Source organism: Lichenostomus cassidix, unplaced genomic scaffold (assembly GCF_008360975.1).
Source record: "Lichenostomus cassidix isolate B80296 unplaced genomic scaffold, HeHo_3.0 HiC_scaffold_40, whole genome shotgun sequence".
NCBI lineage: Eukaryota > Metazoa > Chordata > Aves > Passeriformes > Meliphagidae > Lichenostomus > Lichenostomus cassidix.
Genome location: NW_028147459.1, coordinates 1757984 through 1775155, shown reverse-complemented (window position 1 = coordinate 1775155; position 17172 = coordinate 1757984). Strand labels below are relative to the sequence as shown.

At 60.4% G+C, this 17172-nt stretch overlaps 3 protein-coding genes across 3 annotated transcripts in view; 1 reads left to right on the top strand and 2 right to left on the bottom strand.

Moving 5' to 3' along the window:
• CXXC1 (CXXC finger protein 1) overlaps positions 1–17172 on the bottom strand; it is an 82908-nt gene that overhangs the window by 22743 nt on the left and 42993 nt on the right. The gene's annotated exons all lie outside the window — the stretch shown is intronic.
• Positions 351–12047, top strand: LOC146422498 (uncharacterized). The gene is made up of 18 exons (XM_085046360.1): positions 351–512; positions 1980–2101; positions 2691–2805; positions 3228–3547; positions 3984–4069; positions 4422–4462; positions 4584–4733; positions 6089–6223; positions 6795–6842; positions 6924–6980; positions 7101–7178; positions 8004–8168; positions 8603–8758; positions 9197–9307; positions 9383–9463; positions 9541–9627; positions 9705–9794; positions 11607–12047. The coding sequence occupies exons 1-18, from the start codon at positions 504–506 to the stop codon at positions 12045–12047; spliced, it is 2292 nt and encodes a 763-aa protein (XP_084902486.1). The 5' UTR covers positions 351–503.
• Positions 13196–16394, bottom strand: LOC146422497 (activator of basal transcription 1-like). The gene is made up of 3 exons (XM_085046531.1): positions 16045–16394; positions 14675–14853; positions 13196–13630 (listed from the first exon to the last, which is right to left on the bottom strand). Exons 1-3 carry the CDS (start codon positions 16388–16390, stop codon positions 13328–13330), a joined length of 828 nt encoding a protein of 275 aa, XP_084902657.1. The 5' UTR covers positions 16391–16394; the 3' UTR covers positions 13196–13327.

The window sequence follows — 17172 nt, the reverse complement described above, 5'->3', positions numbered from 1 at the left end:
GGAATTTTAGGGGAGCTGAGGGTGGGAGAGCTCTGAGAAGACTTAAGGGGTCCTTAGAGGGCAGGGGGGGCAATAGGAGCAGCATTTGGGGGGGCTGGGAGGGATCCCTGGGGGTTTTTTGGGGGAATTTTGGGATTTTTGGGGTGTGGAGCTCCCAATGGGGGCGAAAAGAACCATCAGGCCTCATTAGCATAGCCACGCCCACATATAGACTCAATTAGCATAGCCCCGCCCCTTCGGCATCACGCGCGCCCACGTGGGTCACGTGCCCGCCGCTCGCGGGTCGCCTGTCGCCCCGCCCTCCCCGCTGCGCCCTTTCCCATTGGTCAATGTCGCGCCACGTGATCTATAAATCACGCCCCCTTCTCTTCCCGCCCGGCATTTCAGCTTCCGGCCGGAGCTCCGCCCACTCTGCCCCCCGCGGCCGCGCGGCGTCGCCGGAGAAGGAAGAGGAGGGGGAAGAGGAGGAGGAAGAGGAAGAGCTGCGCCACAGGCGGAGGCGGATGGGAACGGTGAGGGGCTGGGGGGGCCGTGGGAGAGGAGCGGGGTGAGGGGTGGAGGGGGAGTGTGAGGGATTCAAACGGGGGGACGCGGCCGGTTGGGAAATGGGGGCCGTGAGGGAGGCGGGGGAGGCGGTTTGGGAGTGTTTGTGAGGGGGAAAGGGCGTGAGGAAGGGAGTTGTGAGGGAGAGGGTGAGTTTGGGGGTTGTTTGTGAGGGGCAGGGTGAGTTTGGGAGCAGTTAGGGTGACTTTGGGGGCAGTTTGTGAGGGTAGAAGCAGTTTGGGGGCAGTTTGTGAGGGAGAGGGTGACTTTAGGGGCAGTTAGGGTGAATTTGGGGGCAGTTTGAGGGGAAAAAGCAGTTTGGGGGCAGTTTGTGAGGGGCAGGGTGAGTTTGGGGGCAGTTTGTGAGGGGAAAAAGCAGTTTGGCGGCAGTTTGTGAGGGAGAGAAGCAGTTTGGGGGCAGTTTGTGAGGGGCAGGGTGAGTTTGGGGGCAGTTTGTGAGGGGCAGGGTGAGTTTGGGGGCAGTTTGTGAGGGGAAAAAGCAGTTTGGCGGCAGTTTGTGAGGGAGAGAAGCAGTTTGGGGGCAGTTTGTGAGGGGGAGGGTCAGTTTAGGGGCAGTTAGGGTGACTTTAGGTGTTATTTGTGAGGGGAAAAAGCAGTTTGGGGGCAGTTTACGAGCGGTAGAAGCCGTTTGAGAGGGAAAAGGGAAGTTTTAAAGCACAAAGGTTTGCGGAGGGTGAATTTTGGGGGTTTTCGGTGGGGGAGGGCGGATTTGGCGATGTGTTTGTGTGGGGGAGGGGGCCTGGTGTGGGGGAGGGGAGGTGATGGGTCACGTGGGGAGGGGGCGTGGCCTGGCTGTGTTTGGGGGCGTGGCCTGGGGTCCGTGGAAGAGGATTTGGGGATAATTGGGGGGTTTTTGGGGTTTTTTTTTGGGATATTTTGGGTATGTTTTGGGGGTATTTTGGGGATATTTTAGGGATATTTTTGGTATATTTTGGGGGTATTTTTGGCATATTTTTTGGATATTTTCGGGATATTTTGATGATATTTTTGGGATATTTTAGGGGTATTTTTAGGATATTTTTGGTATATTTTGGGGATATTTTAGGGATATTTTTGTCATATATTGGGGATATTTTGGGGGTATTTTGGGGATACTTTGGGGACATTTAGGGGATATTTTGGGGATATTTTTAGGATATTTTAGGTATATATTGGGGATATTCTGGGGATACATTTAGGGGATATTTTGGGGATATTTTTAGGATATTTTGGGGATGTATTTGGGATATTTTAGGGATATTTTGGGGGTATTTTAGGGATATTTTGAGGATATTTTGATGATGTTTTTGGTATATTTTGGGGATATTTTGATGATATTTTTCGTATGTTTTGGGGATATTTTAGGGATATTTTGGGCACATTTTGCGGACATTTTGGGGTCATTTCACTTACTAACCCCTCACCCCGGGCTACAGCCTCCCCGCAGGATGGCCGAAGGCTGGGCCGAGTGTCCAGCGCTGGGCCCGGGCTGGCAACGCCGCGAAGCTTTTCGTAAATCCGGAGCCACCAGCGGCCGCAGCGACACCTACTACAGGAGGTGCTCCTCCCCCAGCTCCCATTGTCACCTCCTTTATCCCGACACCTCACCCCAGAGGGGTGGCGCCAGCTCTGCCCTTTCTCCCTCACGTGTTCCTCCTTCCCATCCTAAACTCCATCCCCTGTCAGTTTGGGGGTTTCTCCCTCAGCTCCCCCACCCCGGGGGGGTTTCAGAGCCCCTAAACCATCACCCTCCCCAGGAGCCCCTCGTGGCCACTTCAGCGATCCCCTTTCCCCCAAAATATCTCCAATCCCCTCCGATTTTTCCAACCCCACCCCAGGCCGTTTTGGGGCTCAAAATGCCCTTTTTAAGATCACAGAGGGAGCTTTGGGATTCCCTGAGCTGTGTTGGGTTTCCCCCCAGTTTTGGGTCTCCTTCCCTGTTTCCCCTTGGCATTTGGGGGCTCCCCCCGCGGGATTTTTGGGGCTCCCCCCGCGGGATTTTTGGGGCTCCGCCTGTGGGATTTTTGGGGCTCTCCCCCCGCGGGATTTTGGGGCTCCCCCCGTGGGATTGTGGGGCTCCCCCCGTGGGATTTTTGGGGCTCCCCCCGGGGGATTTTGGGGTCTCTCTGACCCGAGACCCCCGGCAGTCCCACAGGGCAGAAGTTCCGCAGTAAAATCGAGCTGAGGCGATTCCTCGGCCCCGGGCATGACCTGAGCAACTTCGACTTCAAATCAGGGCTGGAGCGACCTGGTCCCACCCGGGTAAGGGGGATGAGAGTCCCTAAAAATGTGGGGAAGGGGCACAAAAATCAGGGGAATGCAAAAAAATCAGGGGAATGCAAAAAATCCCTGGGGAGGGAATCACAAAAATCAGGGAAATGCAAAAAAACCCTGGGGAAGGAAGTCTGGAGCTCCCCTGGGGGGTGTGGGGAGGTTTGTTCCTAAATTGGGGAGGGGGAAATCAAATCGGGGGACCCCAAAAAGGTGGGGGGGATTAATGGGGTTAAATGGGAACCCCATAACAGAAGAATTTGGGGAGGGGGAATGACAGTATGGGGGAAGTGTTGAGATGCTAAAATTGGCAGGCAAACTCCTTAAATGAATGAGGAGGGGGTCTTAAAGCTGGGGGGGTCACAGGGGGGGTTCTCCCTCCACATTTTTACCCCCAATTTTCTGCCTTTCAGGCCAGGAAAAGTCCCAAATGGATCCTCCCCGCCGAGCCCCTCCCGGAACCCCCCAGAATCTTCAAGAAGGAGGAGGAGGAGGTGGAGGTGGGCGGGGCTGAGACAGAGAAAGCCACGCCCTTTCCACAGGAGACCACGCCTTTGCCGGTCCAGGCCACGCCCCCACAGGCATTTTCCCCTTCTGTTGCGGCTCCGCCCCTGCTGGCTCGTGCTCCGCCCCCTTCAGCCGAGGCTCCGCCCCCTCGAGCCGAAGCCACGCCCCCTCTCCGCAGGACCCGGAAGCGGCCGCCGCCGGAGCCCCCCCAGGATGGGGTGGTGGCGTGAGTGGGGGAGAATCGGGGGGTCTCTGGGTGGGCTTGGGGCTCCCTGGAGGGTCTCTGGGGGGGCTTGGGGTCTCTGGGGATCCCTGGAGGGTCTCTGGGGGGGTCTCTGGAGGGTCTCTGGGGGCTCCTGGAGGGTCTGTGAGGGGCTGGGGGGTCTCGGTGGGGGGTCCCTGGGGGATCTCTGGGGGGCTGGGGGGCCTCTGGGAGGGCTTGGGGCTCCCTGGGGGATCTCTGGAGAGGCTGGGGGGTCTCAGGGGGGGCTTGGGGGTCCCTGGAACTCTCAGAGAGTGAGGGGGTCCCGGGGAAGGGTGGGTGTTGCCTCCAAGGAGGGCGGGTTGGGGATGGGGGTGGTCACTCGGGGGGTGGGCTGGAGGCTCTGGGGGGGCTGCAGGACCCCCCAGCCCCCCAAAAAACGCCACCCCCTCCTCCACAGGCTGTGTGCCAGCTGCCAGAGCCTCTTCCCGGGGGTCTCGCTGCCCCCCCAGCGCCGCTGCCGCTGGCTCTGCCCTGACTGCCGTGGTGAGCTTCGGCCTCAGAGCCTCCTCTTCCTCCTCCTCATCCTCCTCAGAGCCTTTTCTTCATTTTCCTGTCCTTCCTGTGCTTCATTCCTTGGAGATTTCTTATCTCTCCACCATCATCATCATCATCATCATGCTCTGAATTGCTTCAACCCCATCATTACCATCATTTCATTTCCCTGAACTTTCCTCTCGCTCCTCCTTCTCCCTGATCTTCCCTCCCCTCCTATTTCCTCTGTTTTGCACCATTTTTGGGGGGTTCAGGGGGTCTGGGAGGGGGGGTCAGGGTGCCCTGTGGGGGTCTCAGGTAAATTGGGGTAACCCTGACCCCCCCAATCTCCATCTCCCCCCAGCCCAGAGACGAGATTTCAACCGGGAGCAGCGATTCTACAAGGTACCCCCAATCCCTCGGGGTGGGTGGGAGTTTGGGGGTACCCCAGCTTACCCCAGATCCCTCAGGGGGTTTGGGGGGCTGTTTTGCCCCTCCCCACCCCCCTGACACCCCCTCCCCACAGCGGGTGGGCTGTGGCTCGTGCCAGGCCTGTCGCATCCCCGAGGACTGCGGGATCTGCAGCGCCTGCAGCCGCAACCCGCCCGGGGGTCCCTCCGGCCCCACCCGCACCTCCAAGTGCCTCCTGCGCCGCTGCCTGCGCATCGTCAAGAAGGTACTGGCGCCCCAAAATGTCCCCAGAGCCCCAGAATGTCACCAGCACCCCACAATGTCCCCAGAACCCCGCAATGTCACCAGAACCCCACAATGTCACCATCACCCCCCACAATGTCCCCACCCGCACCTCCAAGTGCCTCCTGCGCCGCTGCCTGCGCATTGTCAAGAAGGTACCGGCACCCCAAAATGTCCCCAGAGCCCCAGAATGTCACCAGAACCCCACAATGTCACCATCACCCCCCACAATGTCCCCACCCGCACCTCCAAGTGCCTCCTGCGCCGCTGCCTGCGCATTGTCAAGAAGGTACCGGCACCCCAAAATGTCCCCAGAGCCCCAGAATGTCACCAGAACCCCACAATGTCACCATCACCCCCCACAATGTCCCCACCCGCACCTCCAAGTGCCTCCTGCGCCGCTGCCTGCGCATTGTCAAGAAGGTACCGGCACCCCAAAATGTCCCCAGAGCCCCGCAGTGTCCCCAGAACCCTGCAATGTCCCCAGAACCCCACACTGTCCCCAGAATCTCACAATGTCCCCATCACCTCACAATGTCACCATCACCCCCCACAATGTCCCCAGAACCCCACAATGTCCCCATCACCTCACAATGTCACCATCACCCCCCACAATGTCCCCAGAACCCCACAATGTCCCCGTCACCCCACAATGTCCCCAGAACCCCAAAATGTCCCCAGAATCCCACAATGTCACCATCACCCCAAAATGTCACCATCACCTCACAACATCACCAAAACCACCTCCTTCTCAGTGTCACTGTCACCCGCCTGTGCTGTTTGTCCCTCTCTGTGTCATCCTCATGTCCCCTCCCTCATCTGAGGACATGTATGGGGCTGTGCTAAGCCACGTTAATTAATGTTAATCTGTGTTAATTTGTGGGTTTGGTATTATCTTTTGTTATTCTGTGTTATTGGCAAGTGTTAATTGTTGTTATTCCATGATGACTTGTGTTATGTCATCCTGTTCTGTTATCTCATAATAATCTGTGTTATCCCAGGATAACCTATGTTATTCCATTCTGTGTTATCCCATGATAACCTGTGTTGTCCCATTCTGTGTTATCCCATGATAACCTGTGTTGTCCCATTCTGTGTTATCCCATGATAACCTGTGTTGTCCCATTCTGTGTTATCCCATGATAACCTGTGTTCCCTGAGGGACCTGGCTGTGGCTCCTGCCCTACCTGTCCCTTTGTCCCTTCTCTTTGGCTCCACATTCACCCGTGTTCTCCCATGTTATCCCATGTTCACCCACGTTTATTCTCATCGCCCCATATTTCCCCGTGTCCACCCATGTTACCCCATGTTATCCCGTGTTATCCCATGTTCCCACAGAGCCTGGGCTGCGGCTCCTGCGCCGGCTGCCTGAGCACCGAGGACTGCGGCAGCTGTTGCATCTGCCTGCGGCGACTGCAGCCGGGCCTGAAGCGCCAGTGGCGCTGCCTGCGGCGCCGCTGCCTGCACCCCAAGGTGGGACGTGTCCCCAGGTGTCACCTCAGGGTGGGATGTGTCCCCAGGTGTCCCCACAGGGTGGGACATATCCCCAGGTGTCACCCCTGGTCACCCCTTGACCTTCCATTCAAGTGCCAGTGGCGCTGCCTGAGGTGCTGCTGCCTGCACCCCGAGGTGGGACGTGTCCCCAGGTGTCCCCACAGGGTGGGACATGTCCCCAGGTGTCCTCCCAGGGTGGGACATGTCCCCAGGTGTCACCCCTGGTCACCCCCTGACCTTCCCTTCAAGTGCTAATGGCGCTGCCTGAGGTGCCTCTGCCTGCACCCCAGGGTGGGACATGTCCCCAGGTGTCACCTCAGGGTGGGACATGTCCCCAGGTGTCCCCACAGGGTGGGACATCCCCCCCCAAAGTCACCCACACCACCCCTGGTCACTCCCTGACCTTCCCCCCCCTTCCTTGACCACCGGTTTTTCATCCCCAAGGACCCCCTGTCACCTTCCCCTCCTCTCTGCCTGCCCCAGTGTCACCCTGGGGTGTCCCCAAGTCCCTGTTGTCACCTCCTGACCCCCCTAACTTGTGTCCCCCCAGAAAGCGAGGGCGGCCAAGAAGACCCAGAGCCCCCAACCCCTGACTGAGGTGAGTGTGGGACCCCCGGGGGGGGGATGGCAGACCCCCAGACCCCTGGATGTCCCACTCACCCCGAATTTCTCCCCCCAGAAATGGAAGCCCCCCGTGGATCGGGAGCCCAGCGATGCCTCCAGCACCAGGCACAGGGTGAGTTGGACCCCCTGGACACACCTGAGACCCCCCTGGACACACCTGGGACCCCCCTGGTCACACCTGAGACCCCCCTGGACACCCCAGGCCACCCCACTGACCCCCAGTCCCTCTCAGAAGCCGCTGACCAAAGGGAAGGAGAAGAAGAAGCCAGGGCGACCCCCGAAGCCCCCCGGGCCCCGCGGTGGGGGTGGGGTGAGTGACAGATCATGGCCACACCCCTTCCTGTTAGCTCCGCCCCTTCACTTCCTAGCCCCGCCCCTCCCAGGGCAGCTATTAGGGGCTGGGCAGGCCGTAATGCCCTTAATATAAGGGCCTGTAGAAAAGGGGCAATATTGGGGTTCAGGTAATGATGGGGTGCAGGTACCGTAATGGTCCTAATAGATGTTCCACCTGCTAATGCTGGGGTTCACCCCCGGAATAATGGGGTGCAGGTACCGTAATGATCCTATGAGCTGCTCCAAGGCTGAATATTGGAATATCTGTTCATTCAAACACCTCAAAAAGTGGGGTGCAGCTACCGTAATACCCCTAATGCTGGGGCTGAATTACCGTGACACCCCAAGAGCTGTTCACAGCTGAGGGTGGGGTCTGAGTGACCCCAAATGTGGGGGTTGGGGTACCCTAATGCCACTAATAGTGGGGTCCAGGTACCACAATACCCCTAATAGTGGGGTTCAGGTACCACAATACCCCTAATAGCAGGGCCTGGTTGCCATAACGTTCTTAATAATTCTGTAGACCGAATAGTAGGATATATAAGGTACTGTAATAGTGGGGTGCAAACACCGTAAAGCCCCAAATATTGGGGTTCAGCTACCCTAATACCCCTAATAGCTGCTCCACCCTGCCTTTAGCCTAACCCGCTTTCGCCGCCTGGCTGCCGTAATACTTCTAATACCACCGCATGTACCGTAACGCTCCTAATAGCCGCTCCCGCACTAACTTCCCCCCCATCCCGAGGCGCGCTTTGGGGACAGTTTGGTGGCCCGGGGGGGTGACCCCGCTCTCTGCCGGCAGCGGGGGGTGAGGAGCCGGGCCAGCCGGCGCTGCGGGGTGTGCGCAGCCTGCCGGCGTCCGGCCGACTGCGGCCGCTGCGACTTCTGCCAGGACAAGCCCAAGTTCGGGGGGCAGAACCTCAAGCGCCAGAAGTGCCGCTGGAGGCAGTGCCTGCGCTGTGCCATGGTGGGTTCCCCCCCCCGCCCCGGTGCTTCCTCCCAGTGCCTCCCAGTAACCTCCCAGCGAGCCCCGAGCCGGCCCCTCCCCACACCTCAGGCTGGGGAAACTGAGGCACGCAGGCTCCACCCTGCCCGTCCCAGTTTGGACCAGTATGGACCAGTTTAGGACGGGAGGGTGGGGTTGATCGGCTCCCAGGTGGCACCCAGACGCCTGGGTCCTGTTTTTGGGGGGGTTTCCTGCACGCCTGGGTCCTTCCTGCATCGCTTGGCTTTGGGGGAGCTCACCCTGGGTCCCTTTTTTTGGGGGGGAGGGGGTCCCTCGGACAGCTGGGTCCACCCGGGGGTGGGGTTTATCCCTGTGTCCCCCCCACATCCTCCTCACCCCCCCCTTTGGCAATTTGGGGTGCCCCACCCAGCTCTGAGGTTTCTCTCCTGGCGCAGAGGCGGCTGCTGCCGGTGGGGGGGGGTCGCTGGGGGTCCCCCTGGAGCGGCCGCCCCCTCCCCCTCCCCTCGTCCAGGCCCCGCCGCCACCGCCGACCCCCCCGGCCCCCCCGCGCCGCCGCCCGGAGCCGCCGCCCGCCCCGCCCCCCCCGCAAGGTAACGGGACCCCGATCACCCCCCAAAATATCCCTCCCACCCCACGGGACCCCACCCCTCGTAAATAACCCTCCCCTCCCCGCTTGCTTCGCTGCTTGGCTCTGCACTCACCCTCCCCTCCCCCTCCTCGGGGGACCCAGGCGTGGGGGGAGGGGAGCCAGGTGTCCAGGTACCCCACCCCCACCCCAGAAAGGGGGTTTTGGGGACCCCCCACCAGACGCCTCGGTCCCCCCCCCCCCTCCTCCGCCTTGTGACCCCAAGGCTCGTGTGTGTGCCTCAGTTTCCCCACGGGGGATGAGGTGTGGGACACCTGGGTCCCTATTCTTTGGGGGGGGTGGGGGTCCCTCCTGGTCACCTGGGTCACCAGGGGGGACCTGCCGTAATCTGGGGGGTCCCCTGATGTGCCCCTCCCCCTCTCTGTCCCCTCCCTCCCGCCAGGTCAAAGAGGACCCTCTGGGGGGGGCTGACCAAGGCCCCGTGCCCCTCCCGGGACCCCCCCTGCGCCTCTGCCCCGTCAAGGAGGAGGTGGGACCCCTGCCCCACCTCGAGGTGAGACCCCCAACCCACCTTGGCCCCCCTCCCCGGCCAGCTGGACCCCAAATCTAACCCCCCCCTGCCCCCCAGGACCCCCGGCTGGGGCTCCTCATCGCCTCGGCCCCTCGCCTCAAAGCAGAACCCCCCGAGCCCAGCGTCGCCCCCGAAAGGGTGAGTGAGACCCCGACCACCCCCAAAGCCCCTCCCCAAAATACCTGAGACCCCCATAACCCCCCTCTCCTTTCCAGCCCCCCCCCGGAGATTTGGGGGTCCTGATCGCCGCCACCCCCCGGGTGAAGCAGGAGCAGCCGCAGCCCAGCGCGTCCCTGGTGCCGGTAAGGGGGGAACCCCAAAATCCGGGTGCTCCCTGACCCCCAAAACCTCTAGATTCACCCCAAATTTCCCCCCCCAGGTGCCTCCCCGGCCCCCCCCGGCCCAGCTGGTGGTGCTGGATGAGAGTGAGGAGGAGGAGGAGGAGGAGGAAGAGGGAGGCAGACGAGTGGTGAGGAGAAGTGGGAACCCCTCGGGGAGGGGGGGGTGGGAGATTTTGGGGGTCTCGAGGAATTCGGGAGGATCCTGAGGCTCTTCAGAGTGTCCTGGGGGGCTCTGGGTGGTTGGGGGGTCTTGGGAAGGGGTTGGGGGTGTCCATGGGGGGCTTTAAAGGGGATTTAGGGAGGGTCCTGAGAAATGGGAGTTTTATGGGGTTGGTTTTTAGGGTCTCAGTGAGTTGGGGATTCCTCGGGTTTTTAGGGGGATCTCAAAGGGGAAGGGTCCTGAGAAATGGGAATTTTATGGAGAGGTTTTTAGGATCTCAGTGAGTTAGGATTGGGAAACCCTCAGGTTTTTAGGGGGAGTCCAAAAGGAGAAGGGTCCTGCTGGCTGGAGTGGGGATTTTAGGGTCCTGGTAATTTGGGGAAGGGACTCTTAGCAGGTTTTTGGGGGATCTAGAAGGGGAAGGTCCTGAGAAATGGGACTTTCAGGGGGAGGTTTTTAGGATGTCAAGTGAATTGGGATTGGGAAACCCTCAGGTTTTTAGGGAGGTCTCAAAGGGGAAGGGTCCTGAGGAATTGGACAATTATGGGGGAGATTTTTTAGGGTCTCAAGTGATTTGGGATGGGGAAACCCTCAGGTTTTTGGGGGGTCTCAAAGGGGAAAGGTCCTGCTGGCTGGAGTGGAAATCCCAAGGCTCCTGGGGATTTTGGGGTCTCAGTGATTTGGGGAGGGGGAATTCTTGGGTTTTTAGGGGAGTCTCAAAAGGGAAAGGTCCTGAGAAATGGGACTTTTAGGGGGAGGTTTTTAGGGTCTCAGTGAGTTGGGATTGGGGAAACCCTCAGATTTTTGGGGGGTCTTGAAGGGAAAAGGTCGTGCTGGCTGGAGTGGAAATCCTAAGGCTTTTGGGGTCCTGGTGATTTGGGGAGGGAGAATTCTTGGGTTTTTAGGGAGATCTCAAAGGGGAAGGGTCCTGAGAAATGGGAGTTTTAGGGGGAGGTTTTTAGGATCTCAATGAGTTGGGATTGGGAAACACTCAGGTTTTTTGGGGGAGTCCAAAAGGGGAAGGGTCCTCCTGGCTGGAGTGGAAATCCCAAGGCTCCTGGGGATTTGGGGAGGGGGAGCCCTCGGGTTTTTAGTGGGATCTCAAAGGGGAAGGGTCCTGAGAAATGGGAATTTTATGGAGAGGTTTTTAGGATCTCAGTGAGTTAGGATTGGGAAACCCTCAGGTTTTTAGGGGGAGTCCAAAAGGAGAAGGGTCCTGCTGGCTGGAGTGGGGATTTTAGGGTCCTGGTAATTTGGGGGACTCTTAGCAGGTTTTTGGGGGATCTAGAAGGGGAAGGTCCTGAGAAATGGGACTTTCAGGGGGAGGTTTTTAGGATGTCAAGTGATTTGGGATGGGGAAACCCTCAGGTTTTTAGGGAGATCTCAAAGGGGAAGGGTTCTGAGAAATTGGACTTTCAGGGGAGAGATTTTTTAGGGTCTCAAGTGATTTGGGATGGGGAAACCCTCAGGTTTTTGGGGGGTCTTGAAGGGAAAAGGTCCTGCTGGCTGGAGTGGAAATCCTAAGGCTTTTGGGGTCCTGGTGATTTGGGGAGGGAGAATTCTTGGGTTTTTAGGGAGATCTCAAAGGGGAAAGGTCCTGAGAAATGGGACTTTTAGGGGGAGGTTTTTAGGATCTCAGTGAGTTGGGTTGAGAAAACCCTCAGCTTTTTAGGGGGGTCTCAAAGGGGAAAGGTCCTACTGGCTGGAAGGAAGACCCCAAGGGACATCTGAGGGACTCCAGCAAGCCCCCCACCCCAATAACAACCCCCTCTCCCCACAGCCCCTCCCGCTGCCCCCCACCCCCCAACTCTGGCCCGGCTCCTTCCTGGAGGAACTCGCCGAAATCCCCCTGCCAGCCCACTGGGGCGTGGTGGGCGGCAACGAGCCCGGACTGTGCCCAGCCCGGGGGCTGCGGCTAGTGCAGCGCTGCCCCCGCTCGCCCATGGCCGCCGCCGCCGTGCTGCTCAACCCGGGCTTGGCTTTCCGAGTGCTGGTGGCCCGCGGCCGCCCGGTGCCCCCCGGGCACGAGGTGCTGGCCCGCCGCCCCCCGCTCCGCTCCGTGCTCGACCTCGTGGAGCTGCTGTGCGATTTGGAAGCCTACGGGCCATGCCCGGGACCCCCGGGGGCTCCCCCGAGACCCCCAGCCCCTCGCTGTCACGTCCTGGTGAGGGGTGGGAGATGCTGCCGGCCGTGCTTGATGCTGGCGGGGGAGGGGGATTGAGGGGAGGGGGGAATTAATTGGGAAGGGGACCAATGGGGATGGTGGGAAGTGGGGAAAAATTTTGGGGAGGGGGATGGGAAATCGGGAAAAATTTTGGGGAGGATGGGAAATTGGGAAAAATTTTGGGAGGATGAAACGGGAGCAAATCGGGGAGGGGAGGTGAGCGAAAAGGAAGGAAAATTTTGGGGAATTGGGTTGAACTGGAATTTGGGAGGAGTGAATCGGGGAGGGGGGATGAAAAGGAGGGGGAGGGGAGTTAAAGGAGGGACCTGGAAGTGGGGGAGGGGGAGCTGCAATTGGGGGGTTCGGGGGTGGGGAGGAGGGTTGGGGTGTTGCACCTTTGGGGGTGGGGAGTGGATTTGGGGATGGAGCCGAAGGGTGTGGTTGGGGGAGGGGCACGGGGGGGTCCCCAGGGTGGGATTGGCAGCCCTGAACCCCCCCCAGAGAGGCGTTGGGACATTCCGGGGTTCCCCCAGGATTTGGGGGGATCCAGGATCCCGCTGTGGGGGGGATTCAGGGTGATGACCCTCCCCTCATTTTGGGGACCCCAATCCCCGCCGTGTTGTCACACAGCCCCTCCCCCGGCGCCACCACGAGGCCGAGGGACCCCAGGCAGTGGCATTTCGGGTGACACCACCCTGCCTTTCCGGGGGGGGGGAGGGGGGAGTCCCCAGTTTGGTACCGCTCCCCCCCCCCAGTTTGGTTTCCCAGGGATATTTGGGGTGCCCCCAGCACCCACCCCCCAGGTTTGGGGACATCAGGTTTATGGGGCCCCAGGTTCGTTTGTTCTCCTCTTGTCCCCCCAGTGCCATACTGGGGCCCCACCCCCCACCCCCCAGAGCTTCTATTTTTGACACTGGAACCGCCCCCCGAAAAAAGGGGGTGCGGCCCCTTTAAGAGCCCCCCCCTCACCCCCCCGTAGAGATTTAGCAATCCCCTTTAAGGCGGGGAGGGGGCGTGGCCTCTCCAAGCCCCGCCCACTAGCTGCTTTGCTTTCCCAGGCCACGCCCTAGAGGGGGCGTGGTCTGATCCCGCTTAAGCCACGCCCACTCCCCACGCTGCCTTCAGGGAGATTCGCGCCGAAGCCATAACCCCGCCCCCTCCCCTTAGCCCCGCCCCCTCGGCAGAATTAAAGAGACCGCGAGGAATTATTTTTGTTAAAAGTAATAAAAGTTTTAAGGAGAAAAATAAAACATTGAAAGTCCTTGAAAGTGGGGGAGGTTTAGACATCCAAAAGGATCTTCCCAGACCCCTCAGACCCCAAAATTTGGGGAAGGGTCTCACCTCCCTCCCCCAAAAATCTTGTCCAGCAGCCGCCGGGGCGGAGCGGCCGGAGGTGGCCGAGCTTTGCGCCTCCAGATCTCCTCCTCGGTGGGTCTCTGGGTGTAACCCCAGGTCGGGGGTGGAGCCGAGGGGTCCGCGGAGGTTTTGGGGGTCTCCCCGCCGGGTTTGGGGGCGCGGCGGGCGTAGAATCCCCCCTCCCGTTTGGCCTGGGCCACCTCGGCCCGCAGGCGCTGCGCTCGGACCTGCCGCTCGTAGCTCAGCCTCTCGCTCAGGTGAGGCCACCTGAAGCCAGGCAGGTACTGGGGGGCGGAAAAGAGGGGTTAGGGGACCCCAAAACGGCCTCACAAAACTGTCCCAAATAAAGTTTTGGGGTGCTCAAAGCCCCTCACCTGTGCAGCCAGGTGGGCAGGAAGGATCCCCCAATATAGCCCAGCTCGACCCCGTGGGTTTTCCCCTCCTCAGGGGGTTGGGGACCCCCATGAACCCCAAACCTGGGGACCCCCAAATGGGTCACAACCAGCCAGGACACCCCAAAATGCACCCCAAAAAGGGATCCAGGTGTGCAGAGGGACTCAGGGTTACCCCAATTCCCCATCCGTAAAGGATCCCAATTATCCAGCAACCCAGAGGTGTGTCCCCCTGCCATCCAAGGGTCTGAGACCCCAAAATAGGAACAAAAAGCCCCCAAAATAGGAATCCAGACCCCCCAAAAACGGCTCTGAATGATCCAGAACCTCCTCAGGTGTTCCCCAATGCCATCCAAGGGTCTGAGACCCCAAAACAGGAATCCAAACCCCCCAAAATAGGAACAAAAACCCCCCAAAAATGGCTCTGAATTATCCAGGACCCTCCTCAGCTGTTCCCCCACAGCCCCCAGGAGTCCCCCAGACCCCCAAAAATGGCTCTGAATGATCCAGGACCCCTCCCAAAAAGGCTGCAGCCACCCCAGCTGAGCCCCCCGAGCCCCCCAGAAATGCCTCTGAATTATCCAGGAACACACAGGTGTTCCCCCCTGCCATCCAAGGGTCTGAGACCCCCCAAAATAGGAATCCAAATCCCCCAAAAATGGCTCTGAACTATCCAGGACCCCTCCCAAAAAGGCTGCAGCCACCTGGCTAAGCCCCCCGACCTGAACCCCCCAGGAGCCCCCCGAGGCCCCCAAAACTGGCTGAATCATCCAGGACCCTCCCAAAAAGGCTGCAGCCATCCCAGCTGAGCCCCCCGGACCCCCAGGAGCCCCCCAAAAACGGCTCCGAATCATCCAGGACCCCTTCCAAAAAGGCTGCAGCCACCCCGGCTGAGCCCCCCGAGCCCCCCAAGCCCCCCAGGCCCCCCGAGCCCACCTTGACGCTCCAGCAGTGGTGCCGGAAGGGGCTGCGGGGTCTCGCCGCCATGGGTGCCCCATGCAGGATCCTCGCGGCTCGTTTGGCTGCTCGTTTGTCGCGAAACTCCACCCAGCCCTCGGCGAACGCCGCGGCCGGAGCTCCGCCGGGCTTCTGCCGCCGCCGCCGGACAGACCCCCCTGGGGCACCGCGGGGGGAAAAAGGGGGGTTGAGACCCTCAGTTCGGCTCTGCGGGGACCCTAAATCCCTCCAGGACCCCCAAAACCCTCAACCCGACCCAGCAATCTTCCCTCCACGCCCCATTCCTGATCTTATAGCGGCTTTTAGGGCGTCCTGACCAATCCCAAATCCCCTCTAGGACCCCCAAAACCTTCACCGGACCCATCAGTGTGTCCTGATCTCCCCCCAACGCCCCATTCCTGATCCTACAGGGGCTTTTAGGACATCCTGAGCAACCCCAAACTCCCTCCAGGACCCCCTGAAACCCTCAAGGGGTATCCTGATCCATCGATGTGTCCTGATCTCCCCCCAGAGCCCATTCCTGATCCTATAGGAGCTTTTAGGGCGTCCTGAGCAACCCCAAACCCTCTCCAGGACCCCCAAATTCCCCAAGGGGTATCCTGACCCCCAGGTGTACCCCGACCCAAATCCCTCCAGGACCCCCAAAACCCTCAAGGTGTACCCTGACCCATCAGTGTGTCCTGATCTCCCCCCAGAGCCCCACTCCTGATCCTATAGGGCCTCTATGGGGACCCCCTGACCAACCCCAAATCCCCTCCAGGACCCCCAAATTCCCCAAGGGTTACCCTGACCCATCAATCTCCCCCCAGAGCGCCATTCCTGATCTTATAGCGGGTTTTAGGGCAGCCTGGTCAACCCTAAATCCCTCCAGGACCCCCGAAACCCTCACCTGACCCATCAATCTCCCATCCAGCACCCCACTCCTGATCCTATAAGAGCTTTTAGGGCATCCTGACCCCCCCAGGGACCCCTTGACACCTGAAGACCCTCCCCATCTGCCCCAAGAGCCCTCCAGGACCCCCAAGAGCCCCCCCAGGACACCCCAGGACCCTCAAAAGCCCCTCCAAGACCCCCAAGAGCTCCCCAGGACCCCCAAAAGACCCCTCAGGACCCCCCAGACCCCCCAAGAGATCCCCGAGGACCCCAAGACCCCCCAAAAGCCCCAAGACCCACTCAGGACCCCCAGACCCCCAAGAACCCCTAAGACCCCCAAGACCCCCAAACCTCCCCAAGACCCCCAGGAACCCCCAAGAGCCCCCTAGGACCCTCAAGAACTCCCCCAAGAGCCCCCTAGGACCCCCAAGAGCCCCCCAGGACCCCCAAAAGCCCCCCCGGACCCCCGGACGCACCGCGGGGCTGGAAGAACACTCTGCCCAGCTCGCCGTGCGGCCGCAGCAGCGCCCGGGCCTGGCGGGGACCGAACCCCGGCGGGAGGAACGATAAGTACAGAACGCCCGGGACCACCGGCTTCGGGCAGGGCGGGGAGGGGGCTCGGGGGGGCGGCGAGGCCTCGGGGCCTTCCTCTGCCTCCTTTCCTTCCTCTGCCTCCTTTCCTTCCTCTGCCTCCTTGTCTTCCTCCTTTTCTTCCTCCTCTCCTTCATCCTCCATTTCTTCTTCTTCTTCTTCATCTTCCTCTCCTTCCTCCTCCTCCTCCTCCTCCTCCGTCCCGCTCGGTTCCCGCTCGGCCGCGGCCATGGCGCTGCGGCGGAACGGAGCGATTTAAAGCGTTTAAACACCCCCCAGCGCCTGCCGCACCCCCGATAGTCCCCCCGGGACCCCCAAACGGTTCCCTCAGAGCCCCCCGGAGTCCCCCGGAGCCCCCCGGAGCCCCCCGAGGCCTACCGAGTCCCCCGAGGCCTACCGAGGCCTACCGAGGCCTACCGAACCTCACCGCGCCCGTACCGTGACACCGGCACCGGCCGCTGCCGTAAAACACCGGCACAACCGTAAAGCGCCGCAGGGAGGCGTCGCGAAAATGCCGTAAATTGCGGCGGGGAGGAGGCTAAAGGAGGGAGGAGGGGATTGTGGGGATGGGCGTGGTTTGGGGTGGGGTTATGTGGGGTGGGGTTTTGATGGAGGCGTGGCCTAGCGGCGGCGGGAAACGCGCGCGCCGCGGTTTGGGCGGGAAAAGCTGAGGGGATGGTTTGGGCGGGAAAGCTGAGGGGAAAAGCTGAGGAGATGGTTTGGGCGGGAAAAGCTGAGGGGAAAAGCTGAGGAGATGGTTTGGGCGGGAAGGGCTGAGGGAAGGGCTGAAGGGATGGTTTGGGGGAGAAGCACTGAGGGGATGGTTTGGGCAGGAAGGGCTGAGGGGAAAAGCTGAGGGGATGGTTTCGGCGGGAAGGCTGAGGGGATGGTTTGGTTGGTCGCTAATAACATTAATAACTTATGAGAAGTAATTTGTATAACCGCTCCTATCCTGGAGAATGTAGTGAATATTCATGAATTTTACCTATAACGCTGTGCCTTTGGGAGTACTG